The sequence below is a fragment of the Trichoderma evansii genome (assembly GCF_050947405.1).
Source record: "Trichoderma evansii strain SZMC 28006 chromosome Unknown GGI43scaffold_7, whole genome shotgun sequence".
NCBI classification, from domain to species: Eukaryota; Fungi; Ascomycota; class Sordariomycetes; order Hypocreales; family Hypocreaceae; genus Trichoderma; species Trichoderma evansii.
Window position 1 is genome coordinate 41,333 of NW_028145199.1, and position 27,744 is coordinate 69,076.

Below are 27,744 nucleotides of genomic sequence, written 5' to 3' on the forward strand. Positions count from 1 at the left end.
CTCACAGTCCCGTCCACACTGTCCCGGCCGGACCCTGGCAGCATAGGCCAACGGGCCCTGCATCCGCCGGTCGCAGCGCCAATGGCCGGGCTGGTCAGAGCTTTTTCCTGCTCTAGACATCCGATGGCGACAGGGCCCTGGAGGGGGTACCAGCGGGGAACAAGGAGCTCTGGAGCTGAGCAGCAGTTGACGGCGCCAAGAAGGCGAGCTTGCATGTACCCGCGCAGGTACCCAGATAGCGTCTGGTCGTCTGTTCCGCTCCTCCAAGTGCCCTTCTGGCCAGTTGACCAGCCACTGGCGCACCCATCGCAACCCTGTCGGCCTGTCAACCCTGTCTTCCTTTAGCGCATCGGTTCCTCTCAGAGCAGCATCTGGGCCAGCGCTGCTAGTGGCTGCTAACTATCTGACAGTGCCGCTACAGTGCAGCAGTGCAAGCTCAGTTGTCGGTGTTTGGGCGAGGTGGCGCGCTCTCCAAAAGGTCCAGTCCCCAGAGGCGAGCGCCGTGCAGCCCAGCGCCATGCAAGTACTTGTACCTTGCATGCAGCAGCTCCTCCTGTTGATTCTACGTACGGTACCTGCATTGCCTTGCCTTGCATGCATTGCATCGCATCGCATGCTTCCCAGAGATCGCACTTGAAGTGAAGCCTGCAAGCTGCGAGTGCCCAGCTTGCACGAGTGCGAGCTGTCCAAGACGCGGGCTTACTGTACCTACAGATAGGTAGTATACATGCACGAGCATTTAGTGCTACAACATTGAACCAGTTGAGCAGTAGCAAACGCACAGTCCAACCAACGTCGTACCTGAGGTGGCGAGCGTTTGCTCGGTCTGCAGCCAGCGCTTCGTACATGCACGAGAATGATATTATCCGTCCGCTCGCGCTCTCGTCAGCCACACCCTCGTATGGTTAATACACCAGACTATCCCGTCGCGCCGTCTTATCGGCTATTCAATGGGCAAGACTCGTCTATTCTTCTGATCTTTCACGTAATGACGTGCCTGCAGATCCCGCGAGCCCGTGAGAGCACGGCAATTGACAAGACTCATGTCGTCCTCGTCTCCTTTCCACTCCATCGCAACCTATACCCGCCGTGCTTCGTCTCTTCGAGTTAGTATATCTACAAGTACCGGCTACTGCTCGAACTAAGGCGTTGGGCATAGAGCGGGCGTCGGCTGCAACGACTACTATTGCTTGGTTCTCATGCATCTTCACCAAAGCAGCCATAATCGCGGCTAGCGATACCTGTAGGTCTTATCCCGGATGGATCCATCTGATTAGTCTGTGATGAGCGCATACTTGGAGCAGTTGATACTACAAGTACGGGGTATGCAGCGCCCTAAGACTCTGTAGCTCCAGGCACAAGCTCCAGACGGAGCGATTCGGGTGAGGTTTTGCCCACCAGACGACGGAGCAAAAAGGGACAAAAAAGGAGATGTGAGCCTTGGAAGCGTCACCAGGGTACCTGCACCTCCGTACGCAGCAACACGAAGTACATCGTCTCAGATCCTGTACCCAGGTACCCAAGTAGCCAGTGCTTTTCTTTTGCGCCGCCAGTTCATGCTGGTGGAGGTATTGCCGGTATATGCATAACCCTTTCGAGCAGCTGTTGCGCAGCAGAATGAATGCAAAGCTCGCTGTCGCCGGTTGGCTTGGTGTTCGAGACTGCTCAGTACATGCACAGTGCCGTACAGTGCAGCAGATACGGGCACGTGCACGCTGCCTATTCGCACGTTACCGTACAGTACGCTGGCGATCTGGTGTTCCACTGGCTGGCCTCCATGTCTGTCCCCTTTCCCTCTGTTCCCCTTTCGTCGCCAGTTCAACTTCTCACGCGTTTGTCGTAAGGGCGAGGATATGCGTGCCTTCGGCGAGACAATGGGCCGCCATTGTCGTCTGCCAGATATGGATACCACAAGTACTGCTACTCTGTACTATTCGTATGTATACGAAGTAACCAGCTCGCCCTCTTAGCCAGCGCGGCCACTCACCTTAACCAGGCGCGCAATGTGCTTGTGCTTGTGCTTGTCGGCCTTTTCTCCGTCGCTTTCCAAACTAAGCAAAAGAGAGCTTGAGCATCCAGATCAGCCTGCGCTACTGCATTTGTTCGAGCTTGTAGCACGACTAGGTGGCAGCTCTAGTCAGTCTAGCCCCCAGAGATCGTCACCTTGAGCCTCGCTTGACCTAATGCCCCCACAGCTTGACCAGCGACCGAGTCGGAGGTCAACAGCGTATCAGCCGGGGTAATCCAAGACCACGATGCAACACAAGTACATAATTGTACCTGTATCAGAAGCCATTGCCCAGCACAGTCCCGTGTCCTACCGCGGTACACTAAGTCGTACCTATAAGGAGTATGCGAGCGTTGAAGCCAACAGCGTACACGAACACAGGCACGCACAGCTTGGCTTCACGATCCTTAGCCAAGCAGCTGGCAGGAATTTGCTGTTGTTGCTTACACTCTCGGTACAGGATATTCTTATCTACTGTACGGCCTAGCAGCCTATAGTAGCCAGGCGTCAGCCTGCATTCTCAGTCTCTCTCTGGCGCATCCATCTGCGGCATCCTATCAGTCGTTTCCGAGGTGCGAAACAGGCAGGATCTTTCGTGGGCTCACGCCGTGCATGCTTAGCGCCTAACAAGCCTGCCATCCAATGCTACTCGATCTAGCATCCTTCTACCATCACCCATCTGCCATTTACATCTGCCATTCACCTCGGCAGCTCAACCTAGACACGACTTGTAACGAGTGAGACAGGCGCACGGATGAATATCTTTTTCGGCTCAGTTTACTATCGTGCTAGTGGCTAGCTACCAGCTGCAGTGCTGTACAAATGCCTACTAGCGCTACGACTAGTGACGGTACGAATAGCTCTTCTCCATACCGAGCAACACTATGTACAATCCACGAATAGTATACGAAGTTGCACAGCATTCGCAGACGTTCGGTGCGGGAACAGGTATTAGCAGGTAGATGGGGAGACAAATCCCAGCTCTAACCCCATACCACACTTGGTTGCCCTAACGCATGCATGGCGCTACTCGTGCGTCTGTGCGAGAGTTTGTGGCTCTCGCCCGCCATGGCTCGATTCAAACATTCAACCCTAAGCCACAATCCAGTAATGACTTTCGAGCTGTAGTGGGGTGACATCATGGCGAGCTGTTGGTGACCGGCGAAAGGCGCTTTCACCACCAGCTTTGTTTACTACGGAGCATCATTTAGTGCCATACTAGTGGTATAGCTGCGGAGAATAGCTGAATTGCTACCTGAGGAGGTAGTAATACTGCTCTTTACTCGTCCATGGCATGCGAACATGATCCAACCCGCGGCCGAATCACAGATCCGGCGATTCATCCCACAAGGGTGTTAGTGTAGATGCGAGCCCAGGTGCTCTTTGTGGTTAATGGCAATTGGGGATAAGTGCCAGTTGAGAGAAAGGCCGATAACACCTCAGGACGAACAGCCCAGAAAAAGTGTGTTCCTGCAGAAGCGTCCGATGCGGTCACGGAGCGGGTCTGCGTCTGCGTACAGTGCGCCCCTTAACCGCTCCATCACGGCGGGCACTAGTAATGCTCTCCAGCCAGGCCAGGCGAGGGGCCTGTTGTTGAGGGCACCTCAAACAAAAGCCCTCCCCCTTTTGACACATGCCCGCCGCCTCGCTTGCTCGTTCGCCGCCGATGATCGCGGCAGGATGGTATCAAGTGTGGGAGTCGGAGTGCCTGCCAAGCATCAAGGACGGAGCACCGGGCTCCAGTATCTGCTGGTGGCATCATACCAGGTCGTCCGGCTGCCGATACATACGAGAGGCGCATGTAACGACGGAGCACTGCTACAGTAGTCATCAGTGGCACCATCTGCCTGTGAGAGATGACGAAACTCAACGGCAAGACCGCAGAGAAGGCCAGGATATCCCTATCCCTATTCCTGGAGCCTTCACCAAAGCCAAGTGGCCTACAGTACAGCCGATACGTGATCGATACGACGCACGTGGGAGCATGCTCTGTGAATGTGCTGCTACTAAGGAAGTATGTCTATCCGCCCGGCATTTTGAAGAAAACTTAGATATCGCCATTTCAAATACGATGGTCCAACGACTGCCCAGACGGCACACAGTACGAACCGAAACACAGCGCAGCTTGCTCAATGGTCTCGGAGAAAGCTTGAGCTGCTCCACAGCCTCCTTACCCCTGACTAGGACAGACCAGGATTCTGGGACCCTGTCGCTTGGCGGCGTTCAGCGTCAGCCACGGCCAACCAGTAGTCGGGAGGCGCTCCGCCCAACCGCCCGTCTTGACTTTGTCCTAAACCTAAACAATCATAGGGAGAGATCGTTGCAAGTGCGAGTAGCATCGAGCAAACGCGACGTGCTCATGCTCATGCACATGCAAGTTCGAAGCGCAGAGTGCTTGCAACCAGAGAGAGCTCTAGCGCGACTGAAGCTCCATGTGCCCTGGCTCCCATTCCATCCTATTTCGAGTCTTTCCACGTCCGATCGATCCATCACAAGCACGGCTTTTTATCCTTCTCCACATGATCCCAGCTGTCTCCCTTACAACAGGTACGCTGCTAGTACTACTACTCGAAGTCCTAGCACTAACAGTGTGCTTGTACTCTTTCGTGCTTGTGTCTCGCGGCTGGTCGGGACGAGACCTTGCCGTCGGCTTGACTGACTACAAGTTTCTGGCTCTGCCATGGGACGGAGCCCAAGTAAATAATAAACATCACCATTTTTGCCCTACATGTTTATCAATCTTCTTTAGGCTCAACAATATCAAAAAAAATACATGCTGACAAGATCATGTTGTCTCCCTTGGCATTGACTGGCAGGCAGCAGCTTAACGATTGCTATGAAAGTCTGGGTGGCAGAAGTTGCAAAGCTACGCCCGCCCAGTTTTCAAAAGATTCTACAGTAGTCATTCGTACCAGAAGAAGCTCCAATTCCCCCTGCGCAAACTCTCGGCGGACGGGCCATTTTAGCCGTCGGCCAAGACTCTATATGCCTACATAGTAGACAAAAGGCAAAGCTACTGAAGGCGATGAGACCGATAGTGTCGCAGGATGCTTGAACTTTTTTGCCACATTCGGATTTTCGCGGAGTAGGGGCAAGAAAAATTCACGATATGCGCCTGACTACTGCGATTGTCGGAATGGCCGCTAAGGCGTACGAACCTAAGCCGTCTTTTTTCTCCTTAACATGGAAAAAAAAAAACTACAGGTCCGTTTGCAATCGATTACGGAGCATATACTATCGGATTTGATTTCTATTAATACCTTTCGGCTTGACTCGAGCATTTGGCAAACTGGATCCCTCCAATTGGAGTTACATAATTGAGCCACGAACAATCCGGTTAGGATATCAGCACTTACAAGTGGTGGAGTCAAGCCATATCTCTCTCTTTTGAAAGAAACGGCCATGCGTATCAGCAATAACTACAGCTTCACTGACTCAAGTATACGAAATCGATATAGAGTGCAGACCGATCTGTTCTCTAGCAACAGAGATCGACTATATATATTACAGAATCGCATCTACAATATTGTGAAAAGTGCAGAGATCATGAGCGATCCACTTTGCATTCAACATCGTATGATGTTTCATACTACCTCAATCCTCACCTAGCTATCTGGTCTTTTTTTTCCTCCCTCCCTTTTTGCCACTCCTGCCAACGGAACATTTTTGTGTACAGTGTCACCCACCAGCGTGCTGTCTGTCTCACCTTGACTAAGACCTCGACCCGTTAGAGAAACAAGTCTAAGCAATGGGCACGGCAAATCCCACTCCGCTTTGTCCACGAAGAATCTAAACCACGATGACGCTGGCACTGAAGATGGATGATTTTACTTCAAACCCCAGCCTTAGCTCTCTTTCTGAGGTAGAGAAGCCTGACTCGCAAGCCTCGAGACGCTACCAATGCAGCAAAAACAAGATGCTACTCTTTAATAACTTTGGCAGCTGGATCTTTCAAGTCAGACCCCTTGCGTCTCTCACCGTTTTAGGCCAGCGGCCAAGACATGCTTACAAGATGTGGAGGAAAGTCACCGAGAGCCTTCCTTGCTGTGGCTAATGCACGGCGTGCGCATGTCTCGCTTGTCACGCTTTGGCATGATGCTTGATGGGAGCCCCTTGCAGCTGGCCACGGCTATCATAGTAATATTTACACTCCAACCGTATTTGATGTAGTAAGCCGTATTACTAAATTCCGTAAAGAGTGTAGAGGTGTCTTGGGCTTGGCGAGATATGCCGGTAGTCTATAACAACTACACAGCACGATGATCCGTGGAAAGGCCCAACACACGCCAAGTAAACAGAGTACTACAGCATTGCCCACGTGCTGGTGCATATTATGCCATGAAACTTCACCGCTAATTCAGCATCAAAACCAAGATGGGGTTATGGATCTCCGGCAACTGAAACATTTATTAGTCTGTAAGTCGGAGAAGAAAAGAAAAAATGTATCAGCTCAGCAGCTTTCAAAGCTCTCGCATCACCTCCTCCACTGCCCTAGCTGCCAGCCGCTTTCTTTGCGCCTCACTCATGCCCTCTCCCATGTCCCTAGCCGCTTGAAGCTTTCTCATCATCTTTTCTACCTTGGCAATGTCCTCGTCGCCAAGTTCATGGCCTTCATCCTTTGTGTCGGCGGCGGAGCCTCCCGCTGCATCCGTAGCTTTTGGTTGATCCGGCGTAGCTTTAGCTGGCTCGGCAATTTCGGAATCACCTGTTTCGCGACGACTCGTCTCCCATATCGCCATACGCAGGCCTTCGAAATCAGAACGGTCGACGCCAAAGTCTAAGCTCTCTGGGTCGAAATCTTCGGCGCCATCAGACTTGTCAGAATGCGCCTCGTCAAAGTCGGATAGCGGATCACCGCCATCTAGTTGGTCCCAATCGTTTGACTCAAGGGCTTCCCTGACACGAGGGATGCCTGTCTTTTCTGTTGGTGCGTTTTGCAGTTAGTGAGACGTTGCTATCAGTAGCCGTGCCGTACTTGGCAGGCACACACAGTAGAAGGATGGATGTGAGAAAGTATCAATCATACCTCCAAATTCGTTCTTTTCCATCTGTCCGCTTTTCAGCTGTACAAACTCCAGTCCAGCTTCCGCACATAGGTCATCCCACTCATCGGCGTCGCCCTCTCCAATACCAATAGCTAGCCGCACTCCATCCCATTCCCATCCACCAAGACCTTTCTGAGCGACACTACCCACATGTCGAATCAGACTGGGAGCTTGATCATCTCCAGTCAAAGCAGCGGGCTTCTCATTCGGTATCGCAAAAACAAGGACGAGGCCGCCCAAAACGGCAAGGACCTCGCGGGCCTCTTCGGATAGAAACGACGAGGCCCATTCTGAAGGTGAGGCAATAATGTCCAGCCAGATTGGGATGGAAGCTGTGTAATATGAAGTTTTGAGCTCCAGATCGTGTGTGATGCCCGCTAGTGAGGCTGATGAGGATTCAGGAGATGCGCCCGTGAGATCTTGAGATGAAATTAGCCTGGCTCTTGCAAGAAAAACGCAATTCGTCTAATCTAGCATTGACGAAATATGAGTTCCATGGATAATATGTGAGATCTTTTAAGAGAAAGGGGAGCTGATGATGAATGATGCCAAAAATTCATATTCTCCTCTGAAACAGACCTCGCCTAATAAAAGACGCATTCTTTTAAGAACAGGGCATGAAACATAGAAGGGAAAGCATAATAAAGGTACCTTTGAGAACACGGCTCAGATGCGATTCTGAACCTTCCAGGCTGACAGCCAGAATCCTCCTCGGATTAGAGATTTCCATTCTTTCTTGCCCACCCCTTCCGAATCTTCTCTGCGATGTGGAGACCAAAAGTAGTTTTTAAGGGGGGTAACTCAGGGTTCTGGACCTTTTTTTATGATATTCAATGATACACTGACGTAATTCGGTGATAGAAATGTTAGAATGTGTATTCTTGTGAGTTGAGAGCAGATATATAAGGCAGAGAGGGAGATGCAAATATGATGATAACTGAAAGGCGGTTTGCTTAGTGATAGCATGTCAGCCACGTTTAAGCAGATTAGTACAGCGGCGGGGCAAAGTTATTGGCCAGAGGGACCGAGTGGGGCTCGCATCTCGATAGCTCTGATCTTCCACTTACGAGAATAGAACACAGATGAGAGAACGATTAGAAATGTATAGATGGATAAATTTAGAATGTACTTAGACAGTAGTTTATATATAATAAACAAAAGGAAATAATAAGCTAAAAAGGATTGTACAATAGTTGACCGTTTGCTTTACCACTTTGGAAGCATCATGCTACCCTATAACTCCAGAGTGACCCAATGAAAACAAAGTTGTTGTATAGAGAACTGAGGGAGGAGAGGAGTCCAGTATCCAAGTATCCAATGAAAAGGCGCACCTTCAGTCTATCATCATCCTCTGCTTTTTCACCGCAGCTATAGAAACAATAGCTAAATCAACGCCTTCCAAACTTGAAGCGTGAGCCCCCAGCACTGCCGCTATCACCTCCCCATCCAAATGATCTGTTTACAACCCCCATGGCCTCAACACCAGCTTGCACCATGCCAGCAAAGCCACCGGCTTGGTCGGCCGGCTGGTCAGCCCTCTCGACGTCTCCCTGATCAAGGTGTCCCTGCCTGCGTTCCAATACGGCTTTCTGGATAGCCCTCGCCCACATGTGATACCATTGTGCCTCGCTCATTGAAGCATATCGACGTTCCATGCAGCCCGTGCCATCTGGCTCCTGACGGCTCATAGACCACTCAGTATAGACAGTTTCCCAGCGCTTGGTGCGGAAGAACAGATAGGGCCATGCAAAAAGGAACATGAGCGTCAGCATAAACATGACCTCGATCCACTTGGTTAAGCGCATCTGGTTCACGCGGCAGGAATTGTAAATCTGCACGCGCGAATTTCTCACTGGGAAAGTGATGCTGGTATGGCCGCGGTAGTTGGTATCCTTGACCAGGCGCTCCAGGTGCTTCTTCAAGTAGTCCCAGTCCCAGCCGGTAACACGGCGCTCAAAGGCCATGTTCTTGAGGCCAGCTCGGCTGGCGCAGAAGCGGTGGCACCATTCTTCGACGGTGGGCTCGCCATCCTCAATAATGCCACCGCTGCCACCGAAACCGGGAGCACGAGTTGGGAAGATGGTACCACGGCGAACCTTCTCGAGGTTGCCAACGGAATGCATTTCCCGCCAAGCCCCATTTGTAGGGTCTTGAATGTTGGTGTAAAGCAGATGTGTGAGCTCGATCTCAATATCAAAATCAACTACTGTGACCTGCTCAGTCTTGTCATCCGACTTTCGACGAGTCTCGGTGTGAGTGCCGCGGATTTGGGCAAAAGGCCGAGGAGGTAATTGTGAGAGGTGGATAAGAGTCTCGTTGAGGAACTTGGGATCGGAGTCGAGGCGCGAGTCCATATAATAGACCGTATCTGAGCGAGCATCACGCTTGAATGGCTCAATGGTCAGGCCGGTAGCTGCAGGACCAGCAGTAGGGACTAGAGGATCGATGAAGGGAATGGCATCGTTCTGGTGCTCGTCATAAAGAGGAGGGAGATCGTCGGCGGCGATTTCGGCAGGATCATCGTCGAAATATGTCTGGCGATGGTTCCCGAGATTGGAGGCAGAATATGTGGAAGAGGTTGGATTGAGAGAGATGGAGCTTGTAGACTCGGCCAATGGAGTTACAGGTCCATTGGCTGGAGACGCAGGAGGAAGGAAATCCTGCTTGCCCATGATGCTGGAGATGTTGGTCGTGAGACTAGAAAGTAAATAGAAAACCAAGTACACAGGAATAAATAAGAAAAAGTAGATCGGCGCTGAAGAAATAAGTTTCGTGAAATCGATAAGCAAAAAGAAGCTTAAAGTCGGTGGAAGGTACAACGTACGCGCGTGGGTACGCTTGCCGATGCCTGGCTGCCTTCTACCTTTGGTCTCTTTTCTTCTTCTCTTTTTCGCACTCGCGCTCTTCAATCAGCGCTTTTCAACCCCAGAGTCGACGGATCTCGATTAACGATAAAACGGTTGAAAAGAAGAAGAGAAACACTGCCTGGCCTTGGCGGGTGGCTTTATTTCTTATTACTCTCCGCCCCTTAGGCGGCTTGGCTGGGCAGACACGCAAAGAGCCAGTCACCAGGCCCAAGATGGGACCAAGCGCAAGTACCTTACGGCGGTGGATGCGTGAAGATGCACAAGTGTGTCGACATCAAAGCCTGCTAATATCCGGCTAGTACTAATAGCGTCCACCACTGCGGCTGAATGGCGCTATGAAAGAACAAGTGCAGGACACATTGTATGTGCAAAGCCCAGCAGCTTACGTCGCCTCCGCCTCCACCTCCACTCGTTCGTGGCATGATTCCCTATTTAGAAATGGCCGGGTTTGCTGTCGAAACGACGAAGCATGAGACGAAGCGAGACGAGAGAAGGCCGCTTGAAACATGGATCACGTTGCAAGTGCGCTTAAGCCGAGTTCGGAGCAGCTGGCAATAAGCAGCATGGGCTACCGAGATTAGTCGAAACATACTCATACAAACAATGATTCACGCAAATACGACCCTTGACAGACTACAAAGGCCAAAAAAAGCTCCGTGGATTAATATTCTGATGTCTCTGCTAAGAGCTTACTCACTGAGCTTCTGAAGCAGAGCTCGTCGCCGGCTATTGGGCATCCTTCAACGTACCCCACTGCCATCACTACCTCACCATGCCATTCCCGGATGAGATCCAAGTCTGCGATTAGCAGCATTGCTATTCTTATTACCAACACAACCAACAACTGCTACGTGCGAGGATGGGAGGCCGCTATCAGGCGCTGAAGATGTGTCCATGATAGTGATTGGTCCAATAATGATACAGCGGCACATAGGTGGCTCCATTACACACTTCGGTGTATGATTTCGCGCGCGCCAGGCTGCCTTACCCCACAACTGGATAATAGGGTTGGCGAGTTGGAACAGGCGTCAATCTCACGATCCAGCATATATATACCCTTGCATGTCCTGTTGACCTATCTCTCGAGATATCAAAATCGCTTTCTTGAAGTGAACATTTGTTATTTTCTTAAACGACTCAAACGCCGCACTTGCCAGAGAGCATGGATCCTCTAAACATGTCGTCCGGCGTATTGGCGCTTCTAACGAGCGCAATCCAAGCTGGCAAAACTCTACATGAGACGATTCAGTCCTTTCGAAATTATGAGCGGACGATACGAGACCTACGCTCTGAGCTCGAGTCGCTTATACAGGTTCTTGAGTCTCTCAAGGCCGTCGTTACTGACGAAGGGCCCATTGTCTCTATGCTGAAGCTTCCGGTGCTGTGTTGCCACCAGACATGCCAGGAGTTTAATGCTATCATCATAAAGTCCACCAAACATACGACTGATAGCTCACGAACGAGCTTCAGAGATTGGGCTCAGATCAGATACTTGGGCGGCGATATCAGAGATTTCAAAGACACGCTATCTAGCTATAAATCTACCATTGCTATTGCTCTTGGCAGCCTCAATATGTTAGTCGCTCCTTGTAGTTACTATCAGTCTATTATTTGCCATCATGAATGTCCAGATGGTTATTCTTTTTTATATAAATCTCACACTACTTGAACAGGAAAAACGTCAAAATGACTCGCGACGCATTGGACCAGTACAATGAGATGATTCGAGAAACAACAGCCGATCTCCAGGCTCATCTTCAGAGCATGGACGACAAACTAGAAGCCATTGCTAACCAGTCGCGTTCCGGACCTGGCGCCGCTACTGAATTGGACGTCAAGCGGATGGAGGAGGAAAGGCAAAGTGCTCAACAGTGTCTTCTCATCTGCGAGAGTGCTAGATCTCAAATGCAGAATCATATCCAGGGCTTGCAAGATAATATGCAGCCTCTGGATGCAGAGTCGAACCAGGATCGTCTCCAGACTGCCGTCGCGCTCAGCGAAGCCAGAGACAGGATGGTGCGCATGATCACAGACTTGCAGAAAAGGCTCGTCGACTTATCGGCGAAGTCATTAAATACAGAGGTATCATTACGTTCCCATGAATTCGAGCAGGATCAAGCTCGAATCCTCAAGGATATTGATACTGCCAAGCAATGCCTCGAGGTATGTAACATGGCGGCCGACCAAGCCTCCAGGCAGAGAGTCCACGTCTTTGGCGACGTTACCGCCGAGGATAATGCCCACCAGCTCATTGTATCGACCGTGGGAGACCTCCTCAACGCCAAGAATATAAAGGCGGGAAACTATTCGGTACAGTGGCTAGGATCTATGACAGATGCGTCTTTGCAGCAACTGTCCATGGATCGGGCGGCTCAATACGCTCCGGGTCCACTACGAAGAGATATATCCCCCGATGGTAAATATGGTCCAGGGTATACATTGAACGATAAGAACACCCAGCCAGCTATTGGCGTTGGACGTAAAAATAGCGGGGGTAGATCGCAAAATTGGTAAAAGGGCATGCCCAAGCATAAATCTTTAAATTTGGATACTATTCATGCCGGGAAAGGGCAGAGGTTTAATTTGGGTTCATAATGAGTGAATCCTTAGCAGGGCTAGTATTCTAATGAATAAATCATGAAACCAAACATCACTGACAGACTCAAAAAAAGATTTTGTTCCAATAATACATTCATGTAATATTGATAATTTGAAATATATAAATACTATTCATGCTCATACATAATGTTTTGTGTCTCTTACCCACTCTCACATGTATTCCAATGGAGAGAATAATAAAAATGAAATTAAGAGCATGCATCCGAGGAATCCAACTCCTCGGTAATAAAAAAAAACTGCTTGAGCCGCCTGTATATGCTTTCCGAGGGTGGCCTCATCCGGTCATCTGTTATAACCCGGGCCCCCTTTCTTCTCCTATTTCTAGAACATCACTTTTTTTTCTTCCTCCCATTGATGCACTCAACACTGCATATACAGAGCTAATATACCTCTAATTGAGACGCTTCTTCTTTTCTTTTAAACAATTGAAATAATTATTTTCATCCCCTGCTTGGCTTTTTTTTTTATAAGCTCGTTTACTCTCCAACGTTTATCAGCTGGGTCTCTTCCCACTTCTTCTTGGCTGCTTTGACCAGGACGTCCATGTCGCCGCTTGTCTCACACATGCTTCGGAAGGTTCCATCCTTTCGGTTAATCAGCTCCCAGGGGTGGTCGAATTCGACGACCTCACCCTTGTCGAGAACCAGGACCTTGTCATAGTCGACAATGGTCTGGAGACGGTGAGCAATTGTGATGACAGTTCCAGTAAGTTCCCGGATGGTTTCCTGGATCTTGGAGTCTGTGTTGTAGTCGATGGATGCGGTAGCCTCGTCCATGACCATAACGGTTGGCTTCTTCAGCATGGCTCGTGCCAGACACAGGAGTTGTCGTTGACCCTGAGAAAGATTGGAGCCGGATTCGGTTACAGGAGATGACAAGTCGAGGAAGACATTCTTGTTGGTGGCGATTGACGGTGTCCTTGAACCAGATGAGCCTTCGGCGTTCTCTCCTTCGGCGGTGACTTGAATAGCGGGAGTCGTAGGAGTCGTAGGAGTAGTGGCTTCATCAAGTCCGATCAGCTGCACACGTCGCAGAGCTTCGAATACTTCTTCGTCGGTATATTGATCAAAAGGATCAAGGTTAGTTCGGATCGTGCCCATGAAAAGTGTAGGATCCTGAGGCACAATGGTGATGTTTTCTCTGAGATCCTGGAGACCAATCTTGCTGATATCAATGCCATCAATAATAATGTTTCCTGAATCAGCTTCCAGCGCACGGAAGATGGCCAGAGTCAATGAACTCTTGCCAGCACCAGTTCGACCAACGATACCAACCTTCTCTCTGGGGTTGATCTTGAGAGAGATACCTCTGAGAACCGGATCCAGCTCGGCACGATAACGAGTAGAGTACTTGACAAACTCGACACCTCCAGTAGCGGGCCAGTTCTTTGGCGGTCGGCTATCCTCGATGATAGCATCTGCTTCTTGCTCGACGTCCAGATATTCCTTGACACGTTCCATGGAGTTCATGTTTTGCTCATTCATACCATACTGGCGAACCAGCCACAAAACATTCTCCGTAAAGTTCATCGCATAGCTCAGCGAGATACCAGCTGCACCGGCATCGATCTTGCCCAGGTTGATAATGATGAAGACACCTGCGAAGAAAGATACAAAGTTGCCCAGCAAATCAGCTCGGAATGCGAGCCATCTGTTACAGGCCCAAAGGTAGATAAACGGTCGGCTCTGCGCATTGATCTTGGCCAAATTATCACGGATGAAACGTCGTTCGTCACCGTAAGCTCTAATCGTGGTCATACCACTAAGAGTTTCGCCAAACTGCTGGAAGAGCGGGCTGCGTTGAACTGATTCCAGACGCTTAAGGTCGCGAGATGCACGGAGATAGAAAGCGGCGACAACGTAGAAAAGAAGCGCGATGAGGAAGGCAGCGATAAGGAAACCTGGAGTGATGAATGTAATGAGGGCAATAGTCACGATAAGAGAGAGAGCACAGGTCATCACGCCAATAGCTGTGGGTGCGATGTCTTGATCAACGGCTTCGAGATCTTTGCTAAAACGGTTCATGAGTTGGCCGAGAGGGGTGACATCGAAGAACTTGAATTTGGCTCGGGTCACGGAGGTGATGAGACGATCGTGGATTCGCCTGGAAGCAGTCAAAGAACCAAAGAAGATCCAAACGTCTCGAATCAGGGCAGCCGCCGCGCCGAGTGCACCAATAATAGCAAGTCCACCAAGATAGTAGGCAACATTGACTTCTGGCATGGCAGTTGCACCGAGCGCAATCTGGCTATCTGGTACACGCAGACTTGGCTCACTCTGAGGAGGATGTCCTCTGCCAAGGTTGGCAACAGATGCCCAAGAACCCTTGGAGAAGGATTCAGTGCCGTAAGTAGCTGACATGGAGCCGAAAACAACTTTGACGTTCTCCTCTTCGATGTATTGGTTAGCCCATTCTCTGACCCAAACATTTGTGGCAACGGTCGAGAGTTGCTGCATGCCAAAAACCATGAAAGCGACAAGCCAGAACCACCAAGGTCCCATGGACGAGAGGTAGATCCTGAGGACAGACCATTTGACGGATCCAGTTGCCTTTGTTTCCTCCTGTGGTGGAGGTTGTTCCTTCTTCTTGTCTTTCTTAGAGGTACTTGCGGCATCGGATGCATCACCGTTGCTATTAACCATGGTCTCCTCGTCGCCAACGCTCGATGGGACACGAGACGGAATACGAGATGCATTATGAGAAGCAGGTCGAGACCGCTGGATTTCTTCACCGAGCTTGCCGGAAGCAATGACTTCTTGTGAAGGTCCCTGGGCAGTGACTCTTCCGTTATCAAGCAGGACGACGTAATCGGATGAGGGCACACAGAGCTGGATGTTGTGAGTGACGAGAATGCAGGTACGTCCCTTCATCAGGGGACCGTTGATGCAGTTGGTGAAGATCCATTGAGCCGTGTGCGAATCAACAGCGCTGAGGCAGTCATCCAAGAGAATGTGAGCCGAGTTTGAATAGAGAGCACGAGCTAGGGAGATTCGTTGTTTCTGGCCACCAGAGAGTGTGATGCCCTTCTCACCAACCAAGGTCTGATCACCGTGATCCAGAATTTCGAGATCTCGTTCAAGAGCACAGGCCACGATAACGTCCTTATATCTCTGTTCATCAAAAGGTGCGGCAAAGATGATGTTGTCTTTGATGTTGGCGTTGACCAACCAAGCAGCTTGAGCGACGTATGCAACAGTATCAGCAAGACCAGTCTCGGGATCAGGGCGAACATCCTCTCGGCTGCGTCCACCAGGACAGAACACTCTGCCCTCTACAAGAGTCATCTCACCGAGAAGACCCATAAGCATAGATGTTTTACCAGAGCCAGTGGGACCAGCAATGATGTTCAGCTTGCCAATCTGGAAGTCGACATCAAGATCAAGCAGTCGGAATGCCCTGGAGCCATCTTCAGCAACGCTGTCTTTGCCGCCCCAGATGAGAGTTGCGTCTCTGAAGCCAATGTGCTTCTTGCCCTCTTCATCCACGTTATCCAGACCGAGCTGCTTATACTTTTCCGTTTCCTCCTCCATAAGGTATTCCTCAACTCGATCAATGGAGACCTTAGCTTCTTGGACGTGGGCGAACATGTCACCGAGGAGATCAAGAGGAACACGGAGAAGCATAAAGAGAGAAATAGCCGTGAATGCAACAGAGGGATACAACGGCTTCTTCTCAATGAGTGTGTAAACCAGGAAAGAGAAAAACGTGATGAGCACAGGAACCGAGTTCCAAATGGCAACCGCGAGAGCCCAGAGCATGAATCGGGAGCGAAGAGCCTTGAGTTCGGCCTGACGCTTCTCATCCACGATCTTGCCGAATCGACGTTCCCAGGCAAAGTATTTGATAATACGAATGTTCTGGAGGATCTCGTTTGTCACATTGATGCGCTTGTCAGTAGCAGCCATAATGTTCTTTGAAGTGATGTTGAAGCCGCGAGCCAGCATGTAATTCACGGGCAAAAGGAAGACCATGACAACGATGCCGGGAATGGCGCTGAGGCCCATGACCTGCCACAGCAAGAAGATGGAGATGACCAGCTGAGTGGGAGCTGAAGCGCAGAGGAAATGCAGGTAGGCAGTGATTTCAGCGATTTTAAAGCTGTCGACTGACATGAGGTTGATAATAGTTCCCAGGTTGGCCTGCTCATCTTCACCCTCAGCGGCCTTGACAGGGCTAGCACCACCTTCAGCGTCATCGGTGCTGGCGGCCTTTTTCTGTTTCTTGCCGCCAAAGCCGAGAGCACGCTTGATTTTACTGATGGCACCTTGGTTGTCGGACTCTTCGTCTTGATCCTTGGTAGATTTGGTGTTGTCGCCGAGCAAAACTTTGTCTTTGCCAGCGGCAGCCTTCCGGCGCAGCGCCTTGGCGTAGATGTCACCGACAATGATAGCACGGACGCGAATACAGATCTTGCGGCCGATCCACAGGGCCATGCCATCGCAGTACGAACGAATAGTATCAAGGATTGGGAGACCAATTACAAGGAGCCAGAGAACGCTGACAGGCGCGTCATCGGGGCGTTCTACATACTGAAGGATGGCCTTGAGCAGCAGGGTAGGAGCAAAGGTAAAGAGACCAGCGACGGCCGCCATTGCACATTGCATGAATAGCAGACTGCGGAAATACTTGAGCAAGTGCCACGAAAGAGCGGTCGTCTTCTTCATGAGCCTATAGTCGGCAATGATGGCAGTGGATTTATCCTTGGGCAGGAGATTCCAGACATCTTCCAATTCTAGGGGTTTCTTCCAACCTTGCCAGACGATGGCATCAACCCACGAGAAGGTGGCGATTGAGAAAAGACTTGCGAGGGGCTCTCGCGAGGGCTCGATTCCATCCTCCCATTCCAACACGACAGTCTTGTTGCCCTTCCTAGTAGTGGCAGCAATACCGAATAGTAAGGTGTTGAGAGCGAATTCGATAATGATGAGAGTCTGAGAAAGCTTCGTGTAAGGGTGAATAATGGCAGAGCGGAAGATGAAGAGTGCTAGTGTCCATTTGCAGCCGTAGATAGTAGCGGTGTGGTTCCAGATGTAAGGGATTCGATATTTGGAGGTACCTAGCACAACACGTAGCGTGGCAAGAATCAGGGTGTATATCCAAGTTGTAAGCCCAGCAATGGCAGCGAGACGGCCGCCCGGTCCAAAGTCACCAGTGATGAGAGCAATTGCATTGACGGCGACGAGGCCAACAAGAGCAAGCTCTTCGATGAATTGCGAGAAGCGCTGAGCAGTAGGAGTATCGGCTTGGACAATTGAGCCCCTAGAAGTTACTTTGGCCAGAGCCAAGCGGCCACCGTTGATCTCGAGATCGTCGTCATCGCTGTCTTCAGATTCGTCGTCGAGGGGAGGGATATCGGTGTGGTTTGGCGTGGCTTCAGAGGCAGAAACAGAGCTATAACCCTTATTCTTGCCGCTGCGCACGACACGGCCAATGCTAGACCATGAGAGGCGCAATAAAGAAATACCGATGATTATTAACGGGAAGAGGACGCTGAGGTAGCTGTTGATTTGCCCATTAGCTAAATTATCCAGAAATCATAAAGTCCAGAGCAGGACGGCAGCGCGCGCATCAAGAACCTACTCTCTTTGGAAGCACTGGGTGAGGTCATCGACCTGCCACGGCGGCCACGAGCACTGAGCAAAGCCCATGGTTGGTTCAGATTTGGAAGGGTAAAGCTGCCCAGTGTTGTTTTATGATAGAAAGCCGTAACGATACTAGCGAATATATTTGTTTCGAAACAGCTGGTAGCTCCCCAGGACAAGGTAGGAAGGTTTGGCGATCCTGGCGGCGACAGAGCGGCGCCGAAGCTGGCAAATCCGGGAATGTCGCGGGGCAGACGTCGGCGGTGTAAGAAGGGGAAAAAAGAAGTAAAAAAAGGAAAAAGAGACTGCAGTTGCCAGTGCGACTTGTCTCCGTTTCCCAGCGCGTTCCTCCTGCCGCTCTATACACTCATAGTGTCAACGAATGCGCGAACAAAAGAAAGGAGAGCAAGAGGGCCAGTAACAAAGGAAGGGGAAGAAGAGAAAGAAAGGCCGTGATGGGACGTCAAAAAGACGACAGCAATGTGGAGCTACTAGCACTGCTAGCGCTAGCGACAATACCGCCTGTGGGTAGGGAACACAGCGCGGACGCACGCACAGGCATGCCGCAGACTGTAGTGCAGCGCAGGCACCGAGGCCACTGGGTCCCAGCGGGCTGCACGCCGTAAAAGCCGCCAGACTAATAGGGCATGGAGCACTTATCAGTGGGGAAAAGGCGGACAGGGAACTGGAAGCTTTGCGCGCGATATGGTGGGGAACGATGGAAAACACATGAAGCCACAGGGAGGCACTTTTTAATTTTTTTTCTTTATTTCCTCCCAGTGGCGGTAGCGGTTCCACCGGGGAATTCTGCAGCGGCCCTTACCTAAGACAACGGGCGATGCACCCTGTATTCGACCTTTAAACTTGCGGAGCACCTCGTACAGCCACCGGCGAGCCAGACAAAGTATAGTGGCCTAGTGCTGTAGCAAGGTTCGATGCTTCTAGGAGAAGCTTGCCAAGAGTATAAATGTGAAGCAGTAAGACGAACGAGAAAGCAACATGCTGGATCCTGGAAATTCGAACGAGACATCAGTCGAGGCTTAATTTACTAACGGCATAGCGGCCATTGATATCTATCCTTCCTCCCGCCCGCTCACTGGCAATCTGTCGACCCGAGATGATGATCAATTTCAGAGACAATTCGATGAGAGCCGCGCAGAAAGAGTCACACGGCAGCAGGTGCATTAGTGCCAGACGCATTCGACCACACCAGCACATGATGATTCTATTGGGCATATAAGGTGATTGTAGCTGGCGGTTTAGTGCCACATGAACGAACTCATATACAGGCAGATCCGGCGCAGTCGCGAGAGCACATGCTAGGCTGATTCGGGGCGCTGGAGCCAGGTTATGCTCCCGCTAGAGCTCAGGTAGGGTTGTACTCCGTATCCCGTACGCTTAACGATAGATTCTGACTTCTTGATTGCTAGCAGTGATGCCATTACATGCTGGCAGCGGTACATCCACGCAGGAATCGAGGCCAGCAAAAGTGAAACTTTCGTGAGAAGTGCTGCTGGACCACTGGATCACGAACCTCGAGCGCTGTCTCTGGCCACTGGTCTCGCGTCTAATACGCATGATTGCTTGGAGATACAAAGTAAATACTCGGTACTCTTCATCCGCCGTCCGTGCATTGGCCGCAGCCACTAGCGCCAGAAGCTTAAAAAGGGCCGCAAAAGTACTTCAGAGGTACCTCTCACATCATACCTATCATATGTTTGCTGCTCTATCTCTAACTGTGACCAATCTCGCAGGCCGATCATCACCTGCATCTGCGCTGCTGCATCTCCTGCATTCCCAGTCATAGATCATCTTCTAATAGCGTCGACTCACTCGCTCAGCCATTGAGTCACCAGATTGTACGCGATGTGCTTGGCTCGACAAACGTTCCCCTTCTACCCCAGTTCTTGTTATTCCAGGGCGCCACATACCCTCCCTGTCCTCTAAATCGAACACGAATGCAGTTTTGCCTAGTCCATCAGATGGCCTCGAGCACTGGTATTCCGCAATGCAATAATCCATCATACCGCATACCTGCCGCCCAATCGACCGCCCTCGCCCTTCCAATTCAAATCTTCTACTTGGTATATCCATCTCTTCATCTACTTTTTCTTTTCTTCGCCTCTTATTACACTCTTTTCGCTAGCGCTAACAAAGAGCCCAGTCCACCTCTTGATCTCCACCTTCCCCTTAAGTATGCTTGACTATCTACCAGCACAAGCCTCCATCTCCTCTCTCTGCTTACCGTCTCGTTTTCCGAAGTGACTCACCGCTATGGCGGCGCCTCATCCGGTCTACATATTCTGTACTACTAGTACAGGTAGTAACGTCTGGCTAGGATATATTCCTTTGTGAGTGTGCGTGCGCGGAAACCAAGATGGTGTCTTAATCCTACAGGATGCAGCAAGCAATACCGAAAGCGCCAATTTTCGAAAGCTAGCTGCTGCAACTTTGTGATTTGCAGTATAATCAACAACACCACACCTTTCACGGCTCGCCTCGATTCATTTGGCACGAAAAGCGGCAGCCACGAGCTACATGCAGCCAACAGCATGCACATTGATCCCTGCATGGCAGACCCCGGCACGCACGCCACTCTCCACATGGCCTCGGTTTGCTGCTGGAGGGGGCCCAAGCTCCGCGAAGGGTTCATCCGAACTTGGAGCTTTGTTTCATCATCCTCTCTATAAGACACCGGCTTGGATTCCGCTCAAGAAATTTGGCTAAAAAGAAAAGCCTTTTCGGCTATCTTTACAGCGGTAAGGTTATGTATGTACGTCGGAAGCATGATCAGCGTCATACAGCTCAGATAGGAAAGCAGCAGGCATCTCTGGTGCATGGATTAGCCGCTTCCCGTACTGCAAGTGGTAAGTAGTAGTATCACCATGTCTGATGTAGTGCTATCAAGTAATGTCTCAATTCATTTTCGCTTCGCCGCCATAGCCAGCACTGTTTGGAATTATCCGATTGGTCTCTTTTTCAAAATGCTTGACATGTAGCGTAGAGAAGATTAGTATTACAAAGCGTTATCGTCCAAAAGTAGTACTAGTAATAGCTGCTGTAATCATCTCGAAATATTGACCCGGGCAATAACCCCGCAAATGCCCCTAGCACTGCGAGGTGTGCATCATGAGACCTTGTGATAAAGGCACCCAATTTATGAGTAAACGCTCACGATGGTTGGTCCGTTTAAGCGTAGGTGCAGATACTGGGTATCAGATCTTGGAAGCCTCAGATGATGTAGGTTACCGGGTAGTCAGCCTGACTGACGAGAAATAACGGCAAAATAAGATAAACTACATCCTGCAATGTTGTCCGCCCTCGCATTGCCAGCTGTCACCTCAGCCTCATTGATAGTATTAGCACAGAGCACAGAGTGAGTATTACCCACGTAAGTTCATGACAAAAGTCTCATTGCTACGCTGGGGGCTCACCGTCTTTCTGACTATTCTGGCGCTGACAAATAGGGTCCATCGAGTGATACCCTGGATTGAACTTACTCATACCGACTGTGTTCATATGCAGGGCATAACGTCTGAATCATCAATTTACGAAACGAGCAGTGTAGCTGACGAAGGAGTTTTCAAACTAGTACTAGTGACTTATGTAATAATCTGATATAACTTCATTAATGCTGTCTGCTTTCATAACCAAACAGCTTTCACATTAGGCATCTCGAATGCGCAACGCTCTACCCATTTACGGTTGTAAAATCTTTCATCGATGTCACTTCTTCCACGGGATGCTTATTCAAACTTTCGTAAAGCTGCAAGTAGCTGCCAATCAAGAAAGCCCAGGAGCCCCTAAAAAGTAAAAGCCAATGAATCAGCAAATAAACTCTAAGATTAAAGTCGACATATTATAAAAATCTTACCAGAATGTAGCCAATCCAGCCTGGAATTGGGCCCCAGAATTATTGTATGCCATCCCCAGCGCGCCGCTGAGTGTAAATCCAAACGCGCCCACGAGGTTCCAGAAGGCAATATGCCATCCCAAAAGATGTGGTGCGGGCTTCCACCATTTCTGCTGCGTTTCTAGCATATACATTGAGCTGCTGACAATAAAGCCACTGCCACCAATGACCTGGGGGATCCAGTATGCAGCATTGAGCCGCCATTGTGGCGTGAGGTGGTTATTGACGCCTGGCAGTGCGGTGAATCCAGAGACGCCGAACACAGTAGCACCAAAGAGCTGTGAAGCTCCAGCGAGGAAGCCCAATTCGTGGAGGTAGTGCGTGCGCAGGTCGTGCCAGGAAGGAAACCACTGCCATTTCTTTTTCCCATCATCGCTATTGGAATCCGGACGCGCTTCCGCTAAGGTGGCCGTCGAAGGTTTGCCAACAAAGTTTCGTCGATTCTGGTGATGATGGTGGCAATGCCTACGAGCTGCGACTACTCGTAGCTGCGGACTGCCATTTCTCTCACTATCGATCAATTGTTCAACGGCCCAGCCAAAGCAACCCGAATTGTTCGCGTTTATCGCCTCAAAGATGAGCAAGATGGAGCCAAATTCGAAAAAGATGATTGCGCCGATAAAGGCCGTTATACCGCCGCCATAGTAGACTTCGCCGTCGAATTCGGTGGAGGGGGCTACCACGGGCAGCCACACGAAGAAGGCCTATTTACTGCGTCAGCTCATGACCTGCGCTCAAAAGGCCAATGACAAACATACGTTTATGACCCAAACTGCGCTTCCCCACGTGAATATAAACGCTACCAGCCACGAGATGTCCCAGATTGGATAATGCGTAAAGGTCTTGATGACCGTTTTTAAAATCTCCTTGGGATGTGACGTTCGTCTCGGTGTCGCGAAAGGCGCATCCTCTCCAGCAGCCGGTCTTTGGACAAGCAAAGCATGTCGACCTTTTCGATTGTCTCGCGATCGCCACAGGAACCTGATATTTCTGGCGGGGACGTTAGAATCGACGCCTTGCTTTGGCGGCTTGGGTCTGGCTTCTGCATCGTCGCCGCTCTCCTGTGGCGTTGCTATCTTGTTAGACGCCGAGCCAGCAGCTAATTTCGAGTGGTTGAAATGGGCTCTTGTCGGGTTGAGAAAACCAAAAGGCCCTTCGGCGTGTTGCAGCGTCAATCGATCGTCATTGCGGAATGGTTCTCGCGTAAAAAAACGCTTGTTCCTGGCTGGCATTTTCTTTGTGTCTCGGCAGGCTGCCTGTCGCGAACTCTATAGTAGGGTCCGCTGCAGCACTTATTCCCAGTCGTCAGGTTTCAGAGGCCGTCTGCAAGTTATGGTAAGCAGTCCATTGGAAGCATGGATATGTCTCGAATGCCAATTGAGATCACTAAAAAAACAATCGGGAGCTGAGAGCCGATGACGACAGGCTTTCTGCAACATGGCGAGTTTGTTGTTGCATGACAACATATAAAACAAGTTAGCGGGTTCTAGCCCCAGCTGCTAAGTGCCGTTTCCATGTTAGCGCCATCACCACGGGTATTTCTCCAAGAAAGCAACAAACGCCACGAGCTTTCCCCGCTAATACCCCAAAGCTATAGAAAACTGGGCTGGGGCTCCCATATCTGTGCTCACATAGTCCATGGTATTTTACAAAGGTCTCAGATAGGATAAACAATGATATTAGCTATTATCCCATGTGAACTAGTCGCTAATCGTGGCGCCGTACTCGTACATCCTTGTCAAACATCCGATCTGAAACTCAGCTCAGGCTATCGACTCGGTCGCTATTAAGAAAAACAATCGTACATTCCATTTTATATTTTGTTTCATACTCCTTAGCCCCTATAAATGATATTCCCCTATTGGTACATAACTAATATTCCCATGCAATCAAGGATATCCCTTGATAACGGATATAAAGTGATTTTATTAGAGAATCAAACCTCCTCTCGCTCTCCCACATGGGTTCAACTAACCCATGATCATGCCCTTCATACCGGAAAGATCACCCTCCTTGGCAGCGATCTCAAAGTAGCCGTAGATAATGCTAGGTAATGTTAGCTTGATTATACTTTGATTTTTCTGGAATATTAAAGAGACTTACGTAACAGCGAGAAGAGTACCAGTACCAGAGCCAAGAGCACCCATGAGGTCGCTCAAGACGGAGAGAGCACCAATGCAGGCACCGCCAAAGGCAGCAGCAGTAGGAATGATGCGCTTGAGTTCCTTGTACATGCTCTGGTCACGGTGTCCAGCCATAACAAGACCCTGATCCTTGAGCTGCTTGGCAACATCACGGGGGCTGGAGCCGGAAACCTCAATCCAAGTCTTGGAGAAAAGAGCACAAGCTCCGAGCATGTAGACGATGTAGACAGCGGTGTGGATAGGGTCGAGAAGAGCCTCCTTGAAGTTGAGAGGAGGAGACATGTAGTAGACAAGACCGGAAACGGCGTGGAGCTGAGAAGTACCGTCCTTGGCTTCCCAGACACCAAAGAGGCGGACCAGCAGGTTCTCGGAGAAGCGAGAGAAGAGCATCTGGCTGATCAAGAAGACGTTGGAAGAGAGAGCGGACTGCAGCATGATGGGCATGTTGGAGGTGTAGAACAGACGGACGGGGTATGAGCCGCGGGCACCACGCTGGCGGTTAGACTTGACGGGGATCTCAACTCGGAAACCCTGGAGGTAGATGATGGCAACAAAGACCAGGATGGTGGCCAACAGGTTCATGATGTTGGGGAGGTTCTGTCTGTAGAAAGCCTCCTGGAGAGCACGCTGCTTGTTGGGCCAGGTCATCAAGAGGTGGAAGAGAGCGATAACAGCACCCTCAAACTCGGGGCCACGGCCAGTGTTGATGGTGGTAGGAGAGAAGGCCTTCCACATGATGGACTCGCAAATGTTGGTGGCAATGAACAGAGAGATACCGCTGCCAAGACCGTAGCCCTTTTGCAGGAGCTCGTCGAGCAGGATAACAATCATACCGGCGACAACCAACTGGAGGATAAGCAGGAAAACAATACCGGCACCGAGGTCGGAGGGAGTGCCGTAGAGGCCGGTGAAGACGTAGACGGTAGCGGTACCGGCAGACAAAATGAAAGCAAAGAGCTTCTGGGCAGTCTGGTAGAGCTCGCGATCCGACTTGAGGTCGAGGTTGACGTCAATGAGGTGGGTGCCAGCAAGGAGCTGGAAAACCATGCCAGAAGAAATGATGGGGGTAATACCCAGTTCCATCAGAGTACCACGGTTACTCGCCATGACCATTCGCAGCCAGTATAGGGGATCCGAATTGTCGGAGGAGACAATGCCGTACAGCGGCATTTGGCTCATGACCAAGAAGATGAGGAGCGTCAAGGCCGTCCACATCAACTTTTGGTTGAAGGGAATCTTGGTTTCCGGCTGCTGAACCTCGGGGAGGAACGGCACGAACGGCTTGACCAGGTCGAGAAAACGTACTGCAGAGGCATTGCCCGTGTTAGCGGCGTGCCATTGACAATCAATTGCGCGTTTCTGGCGGATCGTGTGCGCGCGCGACGCAAGCTGGCCGGAAGCTTGGCGGGGGAAGATGAAGATGCAACTCACGAGAACTCATGGCGGCGACAGAGGGGGGAGCCCGAGAAAGAAAAAACTAATTCATCCAATGAAAGAAAAAAGGAAGAAAAAGTCGAGCTGGGATGAGCTCGGGGGAAGAAGAAAAGGTTAATCAATGGAGAGAGAGATGAAGGGAGCTGGAGAGAAGGTTGCGATCTGGCTTCAAGCCGAAATGTTGATGTGGCCCGAAACGAATGGGGTTGCACGTGACCGGCCGCTGGCTAGAAGAAAGCTGGCCTCGACCGCAGCAAGGGGTCTGCGGAGCCAACCAGTTCGAGCCACTCCAGAGCGTGAGATTCGCTAGATCAACGAGCCTGAAGTGGGGTGGATGACTGTTCCGTTTCGAATTTGTTCTATTATTTTTCTGGTGCTGCTTGAATCAACTGACAGGCTGCCGTTTCGCTGGAAAAGGAAGCTTCTCTGGAATCGCGCCATTAAAGACACATTGCAGGATCCGTTTGGCCACTAATTACTATCGGTTGGCGCCTTTTTGGTGGGCATGGGACCCTGATTTGGTCTGTTGTCGAATGCTTGGTCGCCAGGGTTTAACGCTGCGGCGCCATGTATCTATGATGGCCACTCATACAGCTCCAGCCGAACCGTTGCTGGTTGTCTTGGGCTCTACAGGCACAGGTAAATCAGAGGTAGGCGTCTCTGGTCTCACTACAACGTGCGTTGATTCATTGCTCTGATACTTTATACAGTTAGCCGTAGAACTAGCAACTCGATTCAAAGGCGAAATCATCAATTCTGATGCTATGCAGCTATATGATGGCCTACCCATTATAACAAACAAAATCAGCGTGGAGGAGCGCCGCGGTATTCCGCATCACCTTTTGGGCCATATTCCGCTTGACCACGCTCCATGGGATGTAGAAGACTACAAGTCAGAAGCCGCCAAAATCATTCGTGAAATCCGCAGTCGGGGTAATCTGCCCATTCTTGTTGGAGGGACTCAATATTATGTTGACCCACTCCTCTTTAAAGATGTCATCCTTGACGATATTGAGTTTGATCCTTCTTCATCGTTTCCGATGCTGGAAGAGCCTACAGATGTATTGCTTGAAGAGCTGAAGAAGGTCGATCCGATAATGGCGGAGAGATGGCATCCGAATGACAGGCGCAAGATCCAGCGATCACTGGAAATATATTTACATACAGGCAGACCTGCATCCGAGTTATATGCAGAACAAGAGAAGCGCAAAGCTGCGGCTGCTCAAGAACCAGAGACCAACCAGCCCTGGGAGAAGTTGCTTTTCTGGGTCTACTCGGAACGTGAAACTCTTGTTGAGCGCTTGGACAGCCGAGTAGACAAAATGCTCGATGCTGGATTATTGGACGAGGTTCAAGAGCTTTTTGACATGAACAAGAAGAAGACTGCCGAAGGTCAGATTGTGAACATGACAAAGGGTATATGGCAATCCATTGGCTACAAGCAGTTTGAGCCTTACATGTCTGCGAAAGAAGAGGGAAAAGATCTAGCTGATCTTGAAAAACTGAAGTTCAACGCATTGGAAGATATGAAGGCGGCGACACGCCGATATGCCAACTCCCAGACTCGGTGGATCAGGTTGAAGCAGATCCCACGCCTCAAGGAGCAAGTTCCCAAGGCTTTTGAAAGCTTGTACTTGGTCGACAGTACCGATGTCTCTCAGTTCAAGACCAAAGTTGTAGAACCTGCTGCTGAGATAACTGCAAAGTTTCTTTCTGGGGAACCTCAGCCAAATCCCACCGAGCTATCAGACCTGGCTCGTGAAGTGCTCACGCGAGCGAGTGAGCCACCGCCGAAAGCGATTCCTTGTAAGAAGACATGCGACATATGTCAAACAGTCTGCTTGACAGAGCAGGCTTGGCATAGGCACATTAAGAGTGCTGGTCACAAGCGTGTTATGAAAAAGAAAAAGAGGCTTGCGCTTGTACCGGTTGACGATACCTCAAATACTCCCTCCGATGCTGAAGCATCTTCAGATCCCGATGTAACCTTGATATTTGCAACTTGACACGTCGCAGCTTTGATACGCCGGCAGGGGAAACCAGTGGTGTCATGTATATCTTGGGGTTGTATACGGATAATCCGTACCTAACCCTCACCCTCCATGATGGTGATTACTTTCTATCCACCAAGT

General features: G+C 50.3%; 7 protein-coding genes across 7 annotated transcripts; 2 read left to right on the forward strand and 5 right to left on the reverse strand.

The window, feature by feature from the left end:
* Positions 1 to 6,265: 6,265 nt before the first annotated feature.
* GGI43DRAFT_339023 (adaptin-binding domain-containing protein) lies at positions 6,266 to 8,133 on the reverse strand. Its single transcript, XM_083202099.1, has 3 exons — positions 7,705 to 8,133; positions 7,035 to 7,472; positions 6,266 to 6,929 (listed from the first exon to the last, which is right to left on the reverse strand). The coding sequence occupies exons 1-3, from the start codon at positions 7,781 to 7,783 to the stop codon at positions 6,469 to 6,471; spliced, it is 978 nt and encodes a 325-aa protein (XP_083061482.1). The 5' UTR covers positions 7,784 to 8,133; the 3' UTR covers positions 6,266 to 6,468.
* Position 8,134: 1 nt separating this feature from the next.
* GGI43DRAFT_339066 (uncharacterized protein) lies at positions 8,135 to 10,404 on the reverse strand. Its single transcript, XM_083202102.1, has one exon. It carries the CDS (start codon positions 9,723 to 9,725, stop codon positions 8,442 to 8,444), a length of 1,284 nt encoding a protein of 427 aa, XP_083061483.1. The 5' UTR covers positions 9,726 to 10,404; the 3' UTR covers positions 8,135 to 8,441.
* Positions 10,405 to 10,780: 376 nt separating this feature from the next.
* Positions 10,781 to 12,543, forward strand: GGI43DRAFT_339033 (uncharacterized protein). The gene is made up of 2 exons (XM_083202100.1): positions 10,781 to 11,495; positions 11,594 to 12,543. Exons 1-2 carry the CDS (start codon positions 11,083 to 11,085, stop codon positions 12,432 to 12,434), a joined length of 1,254 nt encoding a protein of 417 aa, XP_083061484.1. The 5' UTR covers positions 10,781 to 11,082; the 3' UTR covers positions 12,435 to 12,543.
* A 472-nt stretch (positions 12,544 to 13,015) lies between these two features.
* On the reverse strand, positions 13,016 to 18,187 carry GGI43DRAFT_382619 (uncharacterized protein; the record flags this gene model as incomplete). Its single annotated transcript, XM_083203258.1, has 2 exons — positions 13,016 to 18,038; positions 18,120 to 18,187. 2 exons carry the CDS (start codon positions 18,185 to 18,187, stop codon positions 13,016 to 13,018), a joined length of 5,091 nt encoding a protein of 1,696 aa, XP_083061485.1.
* A 3,588-nt stretch (positions 18,188 to 21,775) lies between these two features.
* On the reverse strand, positions 21,776 to 23,388 carry GGI43DRAFT_339038 (uncharacterized protein). Its single transcript, XM_083202101.1, has 3 exons — positions 22,793 to 23,388; positions 21,996 to 22,738; positions 21,776 to 21,924 (listed from the first exon to the last, which is right to left on the reverse strand). Exons 1-3 carry the CDS (start codon positions 23,264 to 23,266, stop codon positions 21,813 to 21,815), a joined length of 1,329 nt encoding a protein of 442 aa, XP_083061486.1. The 5' UTR covers positions 23,267 to 23,388; the 3' UTR covers positions 21,776 to 21,812.
* A 269-nt stretch (positions 23,389 to 23,657) lies between these two features.
* GGI43DRAFT_339207 (translocon subunit SEC61) lies at positions 23,658 to 25,563 on the reverse strand. Its single transcript, XM_083202103.1, has 2 exons — positions 24,138 to 25,563; positions 23,658 to 24,080 (listed from the first exon to the last, which is right to left on the reverse strand). Exons 1-2 carry the CDS (start codon positions 25,391 to 25,393, stop codon positions 24,005 to 24,007), a joined length of 1,332 nt encoding a protein of 443 aa, XP_083061487.1. The 5' UTR covers positions 25,394 to 25,563; the 3' UTR covers positions 23,658 to 24,004.
* A 627-nt stretch (positions 25,564 to 26,190) lies between these two features.
* On the forward strand, positions 26,191 to 27,618 carry GGI43DRAFT_422133 (tRNA dimethylallyltransferase; the record flags this gene model as incomplete). Its single annotated transcript, XM_083208058.1, has 2 exons — positions 26,191 to 26,262; positions 26,323 to 27,618. The coding sequence occupies 2 exons, from the start codon at positions 26,191 to 26,193 to the stop codon at positions 27,616 to 27,618; spliced, it is 1,368 nt and encodes a 455-aa protein (XP_083061488.1).
* Positions 27,619 to 27,744: the final 126 nt, after the last annotated feature.

Bases quoted from the DNA above. Each gene is read 5' to 3' on its own strand.
- GGI43DRAFT_339033 (XM_083202100.1), top strand. From the start codon at position 11,083: ATGGATCCTCTAAACATGTCGTCCGGCGTATTGGCGCTTCTAACGAGC. The intron at 11,496-11,593 runs GTTAGTCGCTCC...CTACTTGAACAG, and splicing joins GCTCTTGGCAGCCTCAATAT to GAAAAACGTCAAAATGACTC.
- GGI43DRAFT_339023 (XM_083202099.1), bottom strand. From the start codon at position 7,783: ATGGAAATCTCTAATCCGAGGAGGATTCTGGCTGTCAGCCTGGAAGGT. The intron at 7,473-7,704 runs GTACCTTTATTA...TTTCATCTCAAG, and splicing joins TCTGAGCCGTGTTCTCAAAG to ATCTCACGGGCGCATCTCCT. The intron at 6,930-7,034 runs GTATGATTGATA...ACGCACCAACAG, and splicing joins GGAAAAGAACGAATTTGGAG to AAAAGACAGGCATCCCTCGT.
- GGI43DRAFT_339038 (XM_083202101.1), bottom strand. From the start codon at position 23,266: ATGCCAGCCAGGAACAAGCGTTTTTTTACGCGAGAACCATTCCGCAAT. The intron at 22,739-22,792 runs GTATGTTTGTCA...CGCAGTAAATAG, and splicing joins GCGCAGTTTGGGTCATAAAC to GCCTTCTTCGTGTGGCTGCC. The intron at 21,925-21,995 runs GTAAGATTTTTA...TTTACTTTTTAG, and splicing joins GCTGGATTGGCTACATTCTG to GGGCTCCTGGGCTTTCTTGA.
- GGI43DRAFT_339207 (XM_083202103.1), bottom strand. From the start codon at position 25,393: ATGTGGACGGCCTTGACGCTCCTCATCTTCTTGGTCATGAGCCAAATG. The intron at 24,081-24,137 runs GTAAGTCTCTTT...AACATTACCTAG, and splicing joins GGTACTCTTCTCGCTGTTAC to CATTATCTACGGCTACTTTG.
- GGI43DRAFT_339066 (XM_083202102.1), bottom strand. From the start codon at position 9,725: ATGGGCAAGCAGGATTTCCTTCCTCCTGCGTCTCCAGCCAATGGACCT.